Genomic DNA, 13,089 nt, shown 5'->3' on the forward strand with positions numbered 1-13,089 from the left:
CACGCTGTCGCGGCATGCTACCAGTGTTAAAGACTGCGATGGAGCTCCGTATGCCACGGCAAACTGGCTGACACTGACGGCAGCAGTGCACAAATGCTGCGCAGCTAGCGCCATTCGACGGCCAACACCGCGGTTCCTGGTGCGTCCGCTGTGCCGTGCGTGTGATCATTGCTTGTACAGCCCTCTCGCAGTGTCCGGAGCAAGTATGGTGGGTCTGACACACCGGTGTCAATGTGTTCTTTTTTCCATTTCCAGGAGTGTATTTGAGGAACAGTCATGACAAGGGTCTGACAACTAATGATAAAATTTTCTGAAGACTTGGGTAAATGGCTTCTTTTACTCATGACACTCATGATCTACATCTACATCTACATTTATACTCCGCAAGCCACCCAACGGTGTGTGGCGGAGGGCACTTTACGTGCCACTGTCATTACCTCCCCTTCCTGTTCCAGTCGCGTATGGTTCACGGGAAGAACGAATGACTGAAAGCCTCTGTGCGCGCTCTAATCTCTCTAATTTTACATTCGTGATCTCCTCGGGAGGTATAAGTTGGGGGAAGCAATATATTCGATACCTCATCCAGAAACGCACCCTCTCGAAACCTGGCGAGCAATCTACACCACGATGCAGAGCGCCTCTCTTGCAGAGTCTGCCATTTGAGTTCGTTAAACATCTCCGTAACGCTTTCACGGTTACCAAATAACCCTGTGACGAAACGCGCCGCTCTTCTTTGGATCTTCTCTATCTCCTCCGTCAACCCGATCTGGTATGGATCCCACACTGATGAGCAATACTCAAGTATAGGTCGAATGAGTGTTTTGTAAGCCACCTCCTTTGTTGATGGACTACATTTTCTAAGGACTCTCCCAATGAATCTCAACCTGGTACCCGCCTTACCAACAATTAATTTTATATGATCATTCCACTTCAAATCGTTCCGCACGCATACTCCCAGATATTTTACAGAAGTAACTGCTACCAGTGTTTGTTCCGCTATCATATAATCATACAATAAAGGATCCTTCTTTCTATGTATTCGCAATACATTACATTTGTCTATGTTAAGGGTCAGTTGCCACTCCCTGCACCAAGTGCCTATCCGCTGCAGATCTTCCTGCATTTCGCTACAATTTTCTAATGCTGCAACTTCTCTGTATACTACAGCATCATCCGCGAAAAGCCGCATGGGACTTCCGACACTATCTACTAGTTCATTTATATATATTGTGAAAAGCAATGGTCCCATAACACTCCCCTGTGGCACGCCAGAGGTTACTCTAACGTCTGTAGACGTCTCTCCATTGATAACAACATGCTGTGTTCTGTTTGCTAAAAACTCTTCAATCCAGCCACACAGCTGGTCTGATATTCCGTAGGCTCTTACTTTGTTTATCAGGCGACAGTGCGGAACTGTATCGAACGCCTTCCGGAAGTCAAGAAAAATAGCATCTACCTGGGAGCCTGTATCTAATATTTTCTGGGTCTCATGAACAAATAAAGCGAGTTGGGTCTCACACAATCGCTGTTTCCGGAATCCATGTTGATTCCTACATAGTAGATTCTGGGTTTCCAAAAACGACATGATACTCGAGCAAAAAACATGTTCCAAAATTCTACAACAGATCGACGTCAGAGATATAGGTCTATAGTTTTGCGCATCTGATCGACGACCCTTCTTGAAGACTGGGACTACCTGTGCTCTTTTCCAATCATTTGGAACCTTCCGTTCCTCTAGAGACTTGCGGTACACGGCTGTTAGAAGGGGGGGCAAGTTCTTTCGCGTACTCTGTGTAGAATCGAATTGGTATCCCGTCAGGTCCAGTGGACTTTCCTCTGTTGAGAGATTCCAGTTGCTTTTCTATTCCTTGGACACTTATTTCGATGTCAGCCATTTTTTCGTTTGTGCGAGGATTTAGAGAAGGAACTGCAGTGCGGTCTTCCTCTGTGAAACAGCTTTGGAAAAAGGTGTTTAGTATTTCAGCTTTACGCGTGTCATCCTCTGTTTCAATGCCATCGTCATCCCGGAGTGTCTGGATATGCTGTTTCGAGCCACTTACTGATTTAACGTAAGACCAGAACTTCCTAGGATTTTCTGTCAAGTCGGTACATAGAATTTTACTTTCGAATTCACTGAACGCTTCACGCATAGCCCTCCTTACGCTAACTTTGACATCGTTTAGCTTCTGTTTGTCTGAGAGGTTTTTGCTGCGTTTAAACTTGGAGTGAAGCTCTCTTTGATTTCGCAGTAGTTTCCTAACTTTGTTGTTGTACCACGGTGGGTTTTTCCCGACCCTCACAGTTTTACTCGGCATGTACCTGTCTAAAACGCATTTTACGATTGCCTTGAACTTTTTCCATAAACACTCAACATTGTCAGTGTCGGAACAGAAATTTTCGTTTTGATCTGTTAGGTAGTCTGAAATCTGCCTTCTATTACTCTTGCTAAACAGATAAACCTTCCTCCCTTTTTTTACATTCCTATTAACTTCCATATTCAGGGATGCTGCAACGGCCTTATGATCACTGATTCCCTGTTCTGTACATACAGAGTCGAAAAGTTCGGGTCTGTTTGTTATCAGTAGGTCCAAGATGTTATCTCCACGAGTCGGTTCTCTGTTTAATTGCTCGAGGTAATTTTCGGATAGTGCACTCAGTATAATGTCACTCGATGCTCTGTCCCTACCACCTGTCCTAAACATCTGAGTGTCCCAGTCTATATCTGATAAATTGAAATCTCCACCTAAGACTATAACATGCTGAGAAAATTTACGTGAAATGTATTCCAAATTTTCTCTCAGTTGTTCTGCCACTAATGCTGCTGAGTCGGGAGGTCGGTAAAAGGAGCCAATTATTAACCTAGCTCGGTTGTTGAGTGTAACCTCCACCCATAATAATTCACAGGAACTATCCACTTCTATTTCACTACAGGATAAACTACTACTAACAGCGACGAACACTCCACCACCGGTTGCATGCAATCTATCCTTTCTAAACACCGTCTGTACCTTTGTAAAAATTTCGGCAGAATTATCTCTGGCTTCAACCAGCTTTCTGTACCTATAATGATTTCGGCTTCGGTGCTTTCTATCAGCGCTTGAAGTTCCGGTACTTTACCAACGCAGCTTCGACAGTTTACAATTACAATACCGATTGCTGCTTGGTCCTTGCATGCCCTGACTTTGCCCTGCACCCGTTGAGGCTGTTGCCCTTTCTGTACTTGCCCAAGGCCATCTAACCTAAAAAACCGCCCAGCCCACGCCACACAACCCCTGCTACCCGTGTAGCCGCTTGTTGCGTGTAGTGGACTCCTGACCTATCCAGCGGAACCCGAAACCCCACCACCCTATGGCGCAAGTCGAGGAATCTGCAGCCCACACGGTCGCAGAACTGTCTCAGCCTCTGATTCAGACCCTCCACTCGGCTCTGTATCAAAGGTCCTCAGTCAGTCCTGTCGACGATGCTGCAGATGGTGAGCTCTGCTTTCATCCCGCTAGTGAGACTGGCAGTCTTCACCAAATCAGATAGCCGCCGGAAGCCAGAGAGGATTTCCTCGGATCCACAGCGACACACATCATTGGTGCCGACATGAGCGACCACCTGCAGATGGGTGCACCCTGTACCCTTCATGGCATCCGGAAGGACCCTTTCCACATCTGGAATGACTCCCCCGGTATGCACACGGAGTGCACATTGGTTTTCTTCCCCTCTCTTGCTGCCATATCCCTAAGGGGCCCCATTACGCGCCTGACGTTGGAGCTCCCAACTACCAGTAAGCCCACCCTCTGCGACCGCCCGGATCTTGCAGACTGAAGGGCAACCTCTGGAACAGGACAAGCAGCCATGTCAGGCCGAAGATCAGTATCAGCCTGAGACAGAGCCTGAAACCGGTTCGTCAGACAAACTGGAGAGGCCTTCCGTTCAGCCCTCCGGTATGTCTTTCGCCCCCTGCCACACCTTGAGACGACCTTCCACTCTACCACAGGTGAGGGATCAGCCTCAATGCGGGCAGTATCCCGGGCAACCACAGTCGTAGTCCGATCGGGGGATGCGTGGGATGAGCTGGCCGCCCCCAACAAACCCCCATCCGGAACCCCACAGTGATGCCCATTGGCAACAGCCTCAAGCTGTGTGACCGAAGCCAACACTGCCTGAAGCTGGGAGCGAAGGGATGCCAACTCAGCCTGCATCCGAACACAGCAGTTGCAGTCCCTATCCATGCTAAAAACTGTTGTGCAAAGAACGTGTGAACTAATCTACAGAGAGCGCAAACAAATCGACAAAAAATTTAAACGGTTATTAAAATACAAGATTGCCTGGTAAATGCAGTAACGCTGCTACTTGCGCACTGCTGACACACTGCTCGGCGGCGGAAGGAGACTACGTGATTTTACACTATTCAGGTACTAAAACGCGATGCTACAACTCTCAAATACTACAATACGCCAGAAATTTATGAATTAGACAATGCAAGTACCAAAAACATGCAAAGAAATTAAGAATTAAACTATGTAGCAAATGAGTGAGCTAGGAGTATACGACTTGCTGCTGCAGCTGCTTATCCAACGGCGGCAGGGAGCACAAAGCATTTCTTGTAGTATGACAGCAATGAAGTAGACTACTCCAACAGTGAAGATCATCTGGCATACATCACGCACTGTGCATTGTAGATGTTGCATATGAGGTGGGGTCATAATAATATGACCTAACAATGTACACCCTGACAAGTTAAAATTCTTATCAAAGTAAACTGCCAACTATGCAACTAAATGAAGAAACTGAATATATGTAAAAGCAGACATAAGAGGAAGCTATAAAGTATAAAGCTTTTACAGTAGGGAGGAAGAGAGGGGAGACAGGAGGGGATGGGGAGTGAGTGGCATCAAAGAAACACAAACACATGCAATTGCACACGGGGGTGGGGGGGTAAAAATAGGGGGTGGGGGCAAGGAGGTAGGGAGAGTGCACTGAAGTATGCAAAAAGAAGAGAATTGCATACTATTGCGTTCCAGAATTTTACCTCTTCTTTTTTCTTCTGCTTTTCATATTCTTTCAGTTTCCTGCTGTATTCATTTTTCTTTGTTATTATGTATTCCAAAATTGCTTCCTTATCGAACAAATACCCATCTGGCCTGAAAATGAAAAAAAAAACTTAATTGTTTTCAATACAAAATTAAATCAAGAAAACTAATAAATAAAATAGAATTGCTGGCAAGTACAAATCATGTTTACTGCTGATGACAGACATACGAGGGCAGTTCAATAAGTAATGCAACACATTTTTTTTCTCGGCCAATTTTGGTTGAAAAAACCGGAAATTTCTTGTGGAATATTTTCAAACATTCCCGCTTCGTCTCGTATAGTTTCATTGACTTCCGACAGGTGGCAGCGCTGTACGGAGCTGTTAAAATGGCGTCTGTAATGGATGTGCGTTGCAAACAACGGGCAGTAATCGAGTTTCTTTTGGCGGAAAACCAGGGCATCTCAGATATTCATAGGCGCTTGCAGAATGTCTACGGTGATCTGGCAGTGGACAAAAGCACGGTGAGTCGTTGGGCAAAGCGTGTGTCATCATCGCCGCAAGGTCAAGCAAGACTGTCTGATCTCCCGCGTGCGGGCCGGCCGTGCACAGCTGTGACTCCTGCAATGGCGGAGCGTGTGAACACACTCGTTCGAGATGATCGACGGATCACCATCAAACAACAAAGTGCTCAACTTGACATCTCTGTTGGTAGTGCTGTCACAATTGTTCACCAGTTGGGATATTCAAAGGTTTGTTCCCGCTGTGTCCCTCGTTGTCTAACCGAACACCATAAAGAGCAAAGGAGAACCATCTGTGCGGAATTGCTTGCTCGTCATGTGGCTGAGGGTGACAATTTCTTGTCAAAGATTGTTACAGGCGATGAAACATGGGTTCATCACTTCGAACCTGAAACAAAACGGCAATCAATGGAGTGGCGCCACACCCACTCCCCTACCAAGAAAAAGTTTAAAGCCATACCCTCAGCCGGTAAAGTCATGGTTACAGTCTTCTGGGACGCTGAAGGGGTTATTCTGTTCGATGTCCTTCCCCATGGTCAAACGATCAACTCTGAAGTGTATTGTGCTACTCTTCAGAAATTGAAGAAACGACTTCAGCGTGTTCGTAGGCACAACAATCTGAACGAACTTCTCCTCCTTCATGACAACGCAAGACCTCACACAAGTCTTCGCACCTGAGAGCAGCTCACAAAACTTCAGTGGACTGTTCTTCCTCATGCACCCTACAGTCCCGATCTCGCACCGTCGGATTTCCATATGTTTGGCCCAATGAAGGACGCAATCCGTGGGAGGCACTACGCGGATGATGAAGAAGTTATTGATGCAGTACGACGTTGGCTCCGACATCGACCAGTGGAATGGTACCGTGCAGGCATACAGGCCCTCATTTCAAGGTGGCGTAAGGCCGTAGCATTGAATGGAGATTACGTTGAAAAATAGTGTTGTGTAGCTAAAAGATTGGGGAATAACCTGGTGTATTTCAATGCTGAATAAAACAACCCCTGTTTCAGAAAAAAATGTGTTGCATTACTTATTGAACTGCCCTCGTACATAAAAGTAAGAAGAAGGCACATGGATATCTCTCATCCAGGTGTCTGAGTGTCCAGTTCTATTCCCCAAATGCTCTCCATAGATTAAGGTTATAGCTTTTTTTCCTTGTGTCTTTTCCCTTTAAATCTAAATACTAACTCCTGATCTTTGATACATTGTATTGCTGTTAGTTAACTTTTTGTCAGCTTGAAATATTTTTGTTAGAAACAACTTTTCTCATTGAAGTGCCTTGTAAAATTATGGTGCTAAAAGACTGCACTTTGAGCTCTGCCTGTCTATACAAGCACAATAGAACCAGGGTGAGGAGATGACCCCCAGGTTGCCTAATATGCGCTGCTTAGCCTTATCAGCCATCTACCTCACTGATGTGCTGCTCAGCTTGAGATTGATAGCTTGCTTGTGACCCCCCCCCCCCCCCCTTCCACCCCCTTTTTATGGGTTTGAGTCATCCGTACAATGCTGGCTGTTACAACAATTCTGCTTTCTGTAATGTGGAACATTCCACATCACACCAAACAGTGCTTTCTGAAACATGTACAGAAGTTACAGTAGAAGTACTGATGGCACTGCCTAATATTGACTGACCATATTAGAAAACTGATCACTAATTGAGTTTCCCGAGGAGGTACTAGTAGCTTATTGAATGCTACGTGTGTATAAGCTCTTCATAGTACATAAGTGTGTATAAGCTCTCCCATAGTACACTGCATTTTCTTTACAAGCCCTTTTGGCTGATACATTTGCAAGCACATTGCCATGGATTCCAGATTATGATATCTCTTTATCTCTTTGATCTGCTTTTAGAGAGAGATACTTGTGTCTTGGATAATCTTCTCTGCCAAGTACTTTCCCTAGATGGCCTTCAGGGCACTAAGCTACCTAGAATAAACAAGGAAATTCATTACATCTCCCTTGCTTCAGAACAGTGAGGTTTGTGAACTGCCCAACACTGGAGACAACTGAATTCTTTAGGTGTAATCTGAAGCAATAACAGAGAATTCAATTAAATCACACTGCTTGGAGCCATCAGTGTAAAATAAATATCATTTTGCCTGCTTAAAATACAGTGTCATATACGCTGGTATGTAAACATTATGACATGAGTAGCTCAATATTTATTCTCGGTCTGCTAATTGAGCACAGCAGCTAATGGTCCCAACACTGCAACAGAACATTTACATCTACTAAGTCACTTCCAGTATGAGCATTTTGATCTGGATGCCCCCTTCAACAGAATCTTCACAGTATCCATCTTAAGTGATTTACAGAAATCATACAAAGCCTCGATTTGGAATGCTGGGTGAAGGTTTGAATAACCGTCCTCATGGAAACAAATGCAGTGTCGTACTATTGTGCCACATTACTCAGTAACTCATTGTGGTAGTTTAGAATATTTATTTTTTTCAGATGCGGCAGCCAGTTAGATGGGTATCAAATATGAAGCCCAGAAAAAAAAAATCATGTTTTAAAAATTATGAATGCTGCCCTTAGGTTGCATTTGATGTACATCTAGATTTTGTTTAATTTGACTCTGTTGGTAAATACATAGATGAACATTTTCTTTTTCTTCTGCATTCTGGGTGTACAAGTGGACAAGGCGTGGGGGGGGAGGGGGGGGGGGAATTAAATTTCCAGATTTCTCCCGGTTAACACCCTCTGTACCCATCCCTAGAAACAAGGCAATTTTGCCAATATTTAAAAAATCACTGCATCAAATCTACTTTTTGGATTGTAGCAAATTTGGTACAATTTTGAGGCTGCACTTTTCTACTTTAATTCTGTGCAAAAGAAAATACTTTGGAATGCACAGCTTTAAGGTACAGTTATAGAAATCACATAGGTGTTTTTAAGAATTTAGAAAAGTTATACAGTTATTTATTTTTAACTAATATTATGGCACTACATAACATCTTTCTGTCAATCTACAATAATTGCATACAAATTTCACACAGCATCATATTGTTTTTTAGTGTGGAAAATTTTGAAGCAAGGTTCCAGGCAGAGTAAAACACCACACTGTTCACATTTGTACCGTGTCTCTTTGCGAGAAGCTTTGCCTTTCTCTTTCTTGCTCCTGGCACTGCAAACATGACACAAAAGAGCAGCATATTTCTTTGTAGTTGGAAGTATGTGCTGCAAAAAATGTCTCTTTGTTAGCCAACCTACAGTTCCTTCATTCCTTAGTATGACTTCAACTGTATCATCTTTCAACAAGCTGAGCTGCAAGCACTGTTATGAAGTCCGTTATTGTGAGTTTCTTGCTGTGCACTGCATTGTATAGCCAAAAAGCATTTGATACTCCCATCAGCAGCACAGTTCTGTGCTGGAATGGATTGTACTGCAGGTGCTGGTCTCCGATATCCACCCCAATTTTATTCAGTTTGTAATCCAGTACCTGAAGTGGTTTCATTACTACACCCATTTTTCTTAGTATGCATACCAAATTTGGCCAGATGCCTTGTAGACAATGTATACACGTCCCTCTTATCCTTCCACTTCATTGCTAATACATTGTCTTTAAGCTGGAAAGACATTTCGCCCTTTCTCAGCTTATTAGATACTAAATCTTTATGTAATCCTTTGCTACATTTGTTCACAGTACCAACAGCTCCAGTACCTTTGTCAGCCAGTTGTTGAAAAAGCTCTGGACTGGAATAAAATCGGTCTAAATACACAGTATGACCTTTATTCAGCAAGCCGCTGTCAGACAACAATAGCAATACAACAGTGGACGAAGAATTGTCAACAATATGCCTACCAGCATAAACTTCAAAGTTTACAACATAGCCACTACTGGCTTCGGCAGCAGTATAAATCTTCAGTCCATACTTACGAGGCTTATTTTGCATGTAAACACGGAAGATCACACAACCTCGAAATGGGCATATGCCTTCATCAATTGTCAGTTTTTCTGAGGGAAGATGTGCCCAGATACATCGCTCCTTCAAATTCTTATAATAAGGTAAAACTTTATAAAGTGGGTGAAATCCATCTTCACCTGGTTTTTTCTGTTTAGAATTGTCAACAAGATGTAAGCACGAAAGTATCTGAGTAATACGCAAACGACTCATAACTTGGGGGCAGAAGTTACAACAAAGAACAGGATTAGTGCTCCAGTGGTCCACAATTCCTTCGTCGTAAAATTCAGCCGCCTGCGCCTTCAACCACGTGGTTAATCAGTAACCCGGTAGAAATACGATTTTTGTGGATTTCCTGGAAAGAGGCAATACAATAAACTCTCAAAGGTATTGCCAAACTCTGCACAACCTCAGAAGAGCAATACAAAACAAGTGCAGAGGAAAGTTGGGCTCAAAGATCTTGCTGATTCACGAGAACGCCCGGGCCCACATGGCAAATGCCACTCGTGAAGTTCTCGAATCTTTTAAGTGGGAGTTGTTTCCTCATCCGCCGTACAGTCCCGACCTGGCACCGAGCGACTTCCACTTATTCCCAGCAATGAAGAAGTGGTTGGCTATGCAGCGTTTTGATGATGATGCACAGCTTCAAGAAGAGGTAACCACGTGGTTGAAGGCGCAGGCGGCCGAATTTTACGATGAAGGAATTTCCAAGCTCGTCCATCGCTATGATAAGTGCCTTAATTTAAATGGCAACTATGTAGATAAGTAGTATTGAAGTGTGGCTTTCATCTGTATATAACAAAAAAAATTTCCAATACTTTATTTATTTTTAATTCCAAAGCGTAATGTACTTTGTGGATAGCCCTCATACGTAACTACATATATCTCTTACAGAAGACATGTTCAGAAGAAATGTGCATACTGCACAATTACGAGCAGTGATATCCCGTTGAAAATTCGGGAATACGTACCTTCAAACACACCATTGTATTCAGAATTGCCAGAATCACTCTCTACATTTTCGTGAGTCCCGCTATCATTAATCTAATCCATGATTTCTGTGTCTGATAAACCCTGTCAAGACATGATTACAAACATGAAACAACAGGACGACGAAAGGAAGACTGAGAACGCAAAGGTAAGTTTTAATATGAATTACGGCACCGTAAACAACACTGCTATGCCATCTACAGACGGCTTTTGTTACGGAATATCTGTAAAACGTATATTGCTGGCCAAACCCGCAGAAATAACGTTGCAGTGTTTTGCATTGAATTAAATGTAAATTTTACGGGTCTGGTGATTTTCGCGCGATCCTAGGTCCGTAAATTTTATGGGTTTGGTGCTTAGAGTGTTAAAAAACACTTTTTCCTGGCTGAAAGCACATATTTTCCATTTTAAATGACACTATACTTTCCCTCAGAGCTGTAGAGCTTAGCAATCATTTGAAAGATGAAGGTTTCATATACCAGTGTAGAACTTCCCGGCACTTTAGGAACAGAAATGAGCAACAAACAATGCATTTTGAAAAGATCATTGATGCGCAGCAACATTTACATTACATGTTTTCATATTACAAAAACATAAACATGAATTCCATCAAATACAGCACAGTAGCTTCCAAAGCACTGAAATTGATGTTGTGCTGTGCAACGTGCTTTTGTAGGCCAATCATAGTTCATGTCACACAATCTCGCCAGCCAATGACAGCAGGTATTCAGGGAACAGGACACATCATGCTGTCAGCCAACAGCACCTTCACTATTACACACAATACAGCTACAAGAAAAGCAAAGCTTTCACATATAATATTGGTCACCAAAAATTTTAGCTTTTTTTCTGAGCACGTGGTTAGCAAGATTCTAAAAGCATGCTTAAATTGCAGTAGTCAGATATTTGTGGTAAGTATGATTATAGTATAGATCTAAGTGCCGGGAAGTCATTTCTGAAAGTATTTGTATGGAGTGTAGCCATGTATGGAAATGAAACATGGACGATAAATAGTTCGGACAACAAGAGAATAGAAGCTTTCGAAATGTGGTGCTACAGAAGAATGCTGAAGATTAGATGGGTAGATCACATAACTAATGAGGAAGTATTGAATAGGATTGGGGAGAAGAGAAGTTTGTGGCACAACTTGACCAGAAAAAGGGATCGGTTGGTAGGACATGTTCTGAGGCATCAAGGGATCACCAATTTAGTATTGGAGGGCAGCGTGGAGGGTAAAAATCGTAGAGGGAGACCAAGAGACGAATACACTAAGCAGATTCAGAAGGATGTAGGTTGCAGTAGGTACTGTGAGATGAAGAAGCTTGCACAGGATAGAGTAGCATGGAGAGCTGCATCAAACCAGTCTCAGGACTGAAGACCACAACAACAACAACATGATTATAAATTTCACTGATGTGCACCGAATGTTTCGTGGGTTACCTGGCTGAATACATGTTCTATCGAGCACCTCAACTTTTCGACAGAAAAGACAATTATATGTGAAACTCCTCAAGAACGAAACTTGCACCTCTTTTAAGGATAATTACGCTTTTTGCCAAAACTGTTATCTATGAAAGAATTGAAATAAATATAAAAAACTTATTTTTATGCTTGGAACTTTTTAGCCTGTATTATCTTTTAAGATGTAGCAAACACAAATGTGCCAGTAAAATTTTAAATAATTGCAGAAGAAGATGGTGCACATTCTCTCACAACACATACATAATTCATCTTGAGTAAAAGGAAATTTATTTGGACAGTAACACTTCTCAAATGACCATTTACAATATTCTCCCATGACCTGTTACATATGATGTCATGCACATCGAAAACACTTTGTTGTATTGCACAGTCTTCGTCCTAAAGCCTTTGACACATTTTGTTGTCAGCAGACACTTGCGTGTGCACTGTGTGTGGCTGTTTGCAAATTGCACATTTTCTTTGTAACTTAAGTTTTATTTTGGTGCTATTCTCCACTTTTGTTTTACTGCCGCTATTTTATTCTGTAGTAATGGGCCGAAGTAAAATTTTTTGTTAGGGTATCAGTTCTTACCAGCCAAAATTACAAAAATGTAACTGAAAAGTAAAACAATGAAAAATTCTAGGAATTCTACAAAAATTTCTTGGGGTTTCCCTGGATGAAAAAAATTCCTGCCTTTTTCCTGGTTGTCCTGATATGTATATGCCCTGGCACTTCATATGATAGCCCTTTGTCTATTACAGTAATTACTCCTCCGTTACCCTCCACAGGTTGCTTCATCCCACACAGGCTGCTTCATCCCACTGGATATTTCCTTACCTTGTGAGAGAATGTCACAGCTCATTTTGTTGATATGTTTCCTCCATTTTAGCCTGTTGTTTTCAATTTGGTTATGTTAAATACTTCTACAGCCCTCAAAAAACTCATATAGGTTGCCCATTTCTTATTTTAGTATTTCTAAATGACTCAAAATTCATTTATGCAATGGAAATTAATTTGCTTTTCTTTCCATGTCTCATTGTTAATATCTGTTCAATGTTCCACGAATATTTCCAAATTTTGCTACTTTGTTGTGGATGATCTTGCCTTACTCATATACGATTTCAGACAATTAATATGATTGACATATGCATCAGTATAACAAGGATGTACGCAGGATTCAAAATTTAT

At 42.4% G+C, this 13,089-nt stretch overlaps 1 protein-coding gene across 2 annotated transcripts in view; it reads right to left on the reverse strand.

The window, feature by feature from the left end:
- LOC124796368 (nitric oxide synthase-interacting protein homolog) overlaps window positions 1-13,089 on the reverse strand; it is a 69,242-nt gene that overhangs the window by 25,551 nt on the left and 30,602 nt on the right. For both annotated transcript variants that reach the window (XM_047260530.1, XM_047260529.1), the window contains one exon: window positions 5,021-5,132. In XM_047260530.1, the coding sequence (XP_047116486.1) occupies window positions 5,021-5,132 (112 nt within the window). The remainder of the gene's footprint in view (window positions 1-5,020; window positions 5,133-13,089) is intronic.

This window comes from Schistocerca piceifrons, chromosome 4, assembly GCF_021461385.2.
Source record: "Schistocerca piceifrons isolate TAMUIC-IGC-003096 chromosome 4, iqSchPice1.1, whole genome shotgun sequence".
NCBI classification, from domain to species: Eukaryota; Metazoa; Arthropoda; class Insecta; order Orthoptera; family Acrididae; genus Schistocerca; species Schistocerca piceifrons.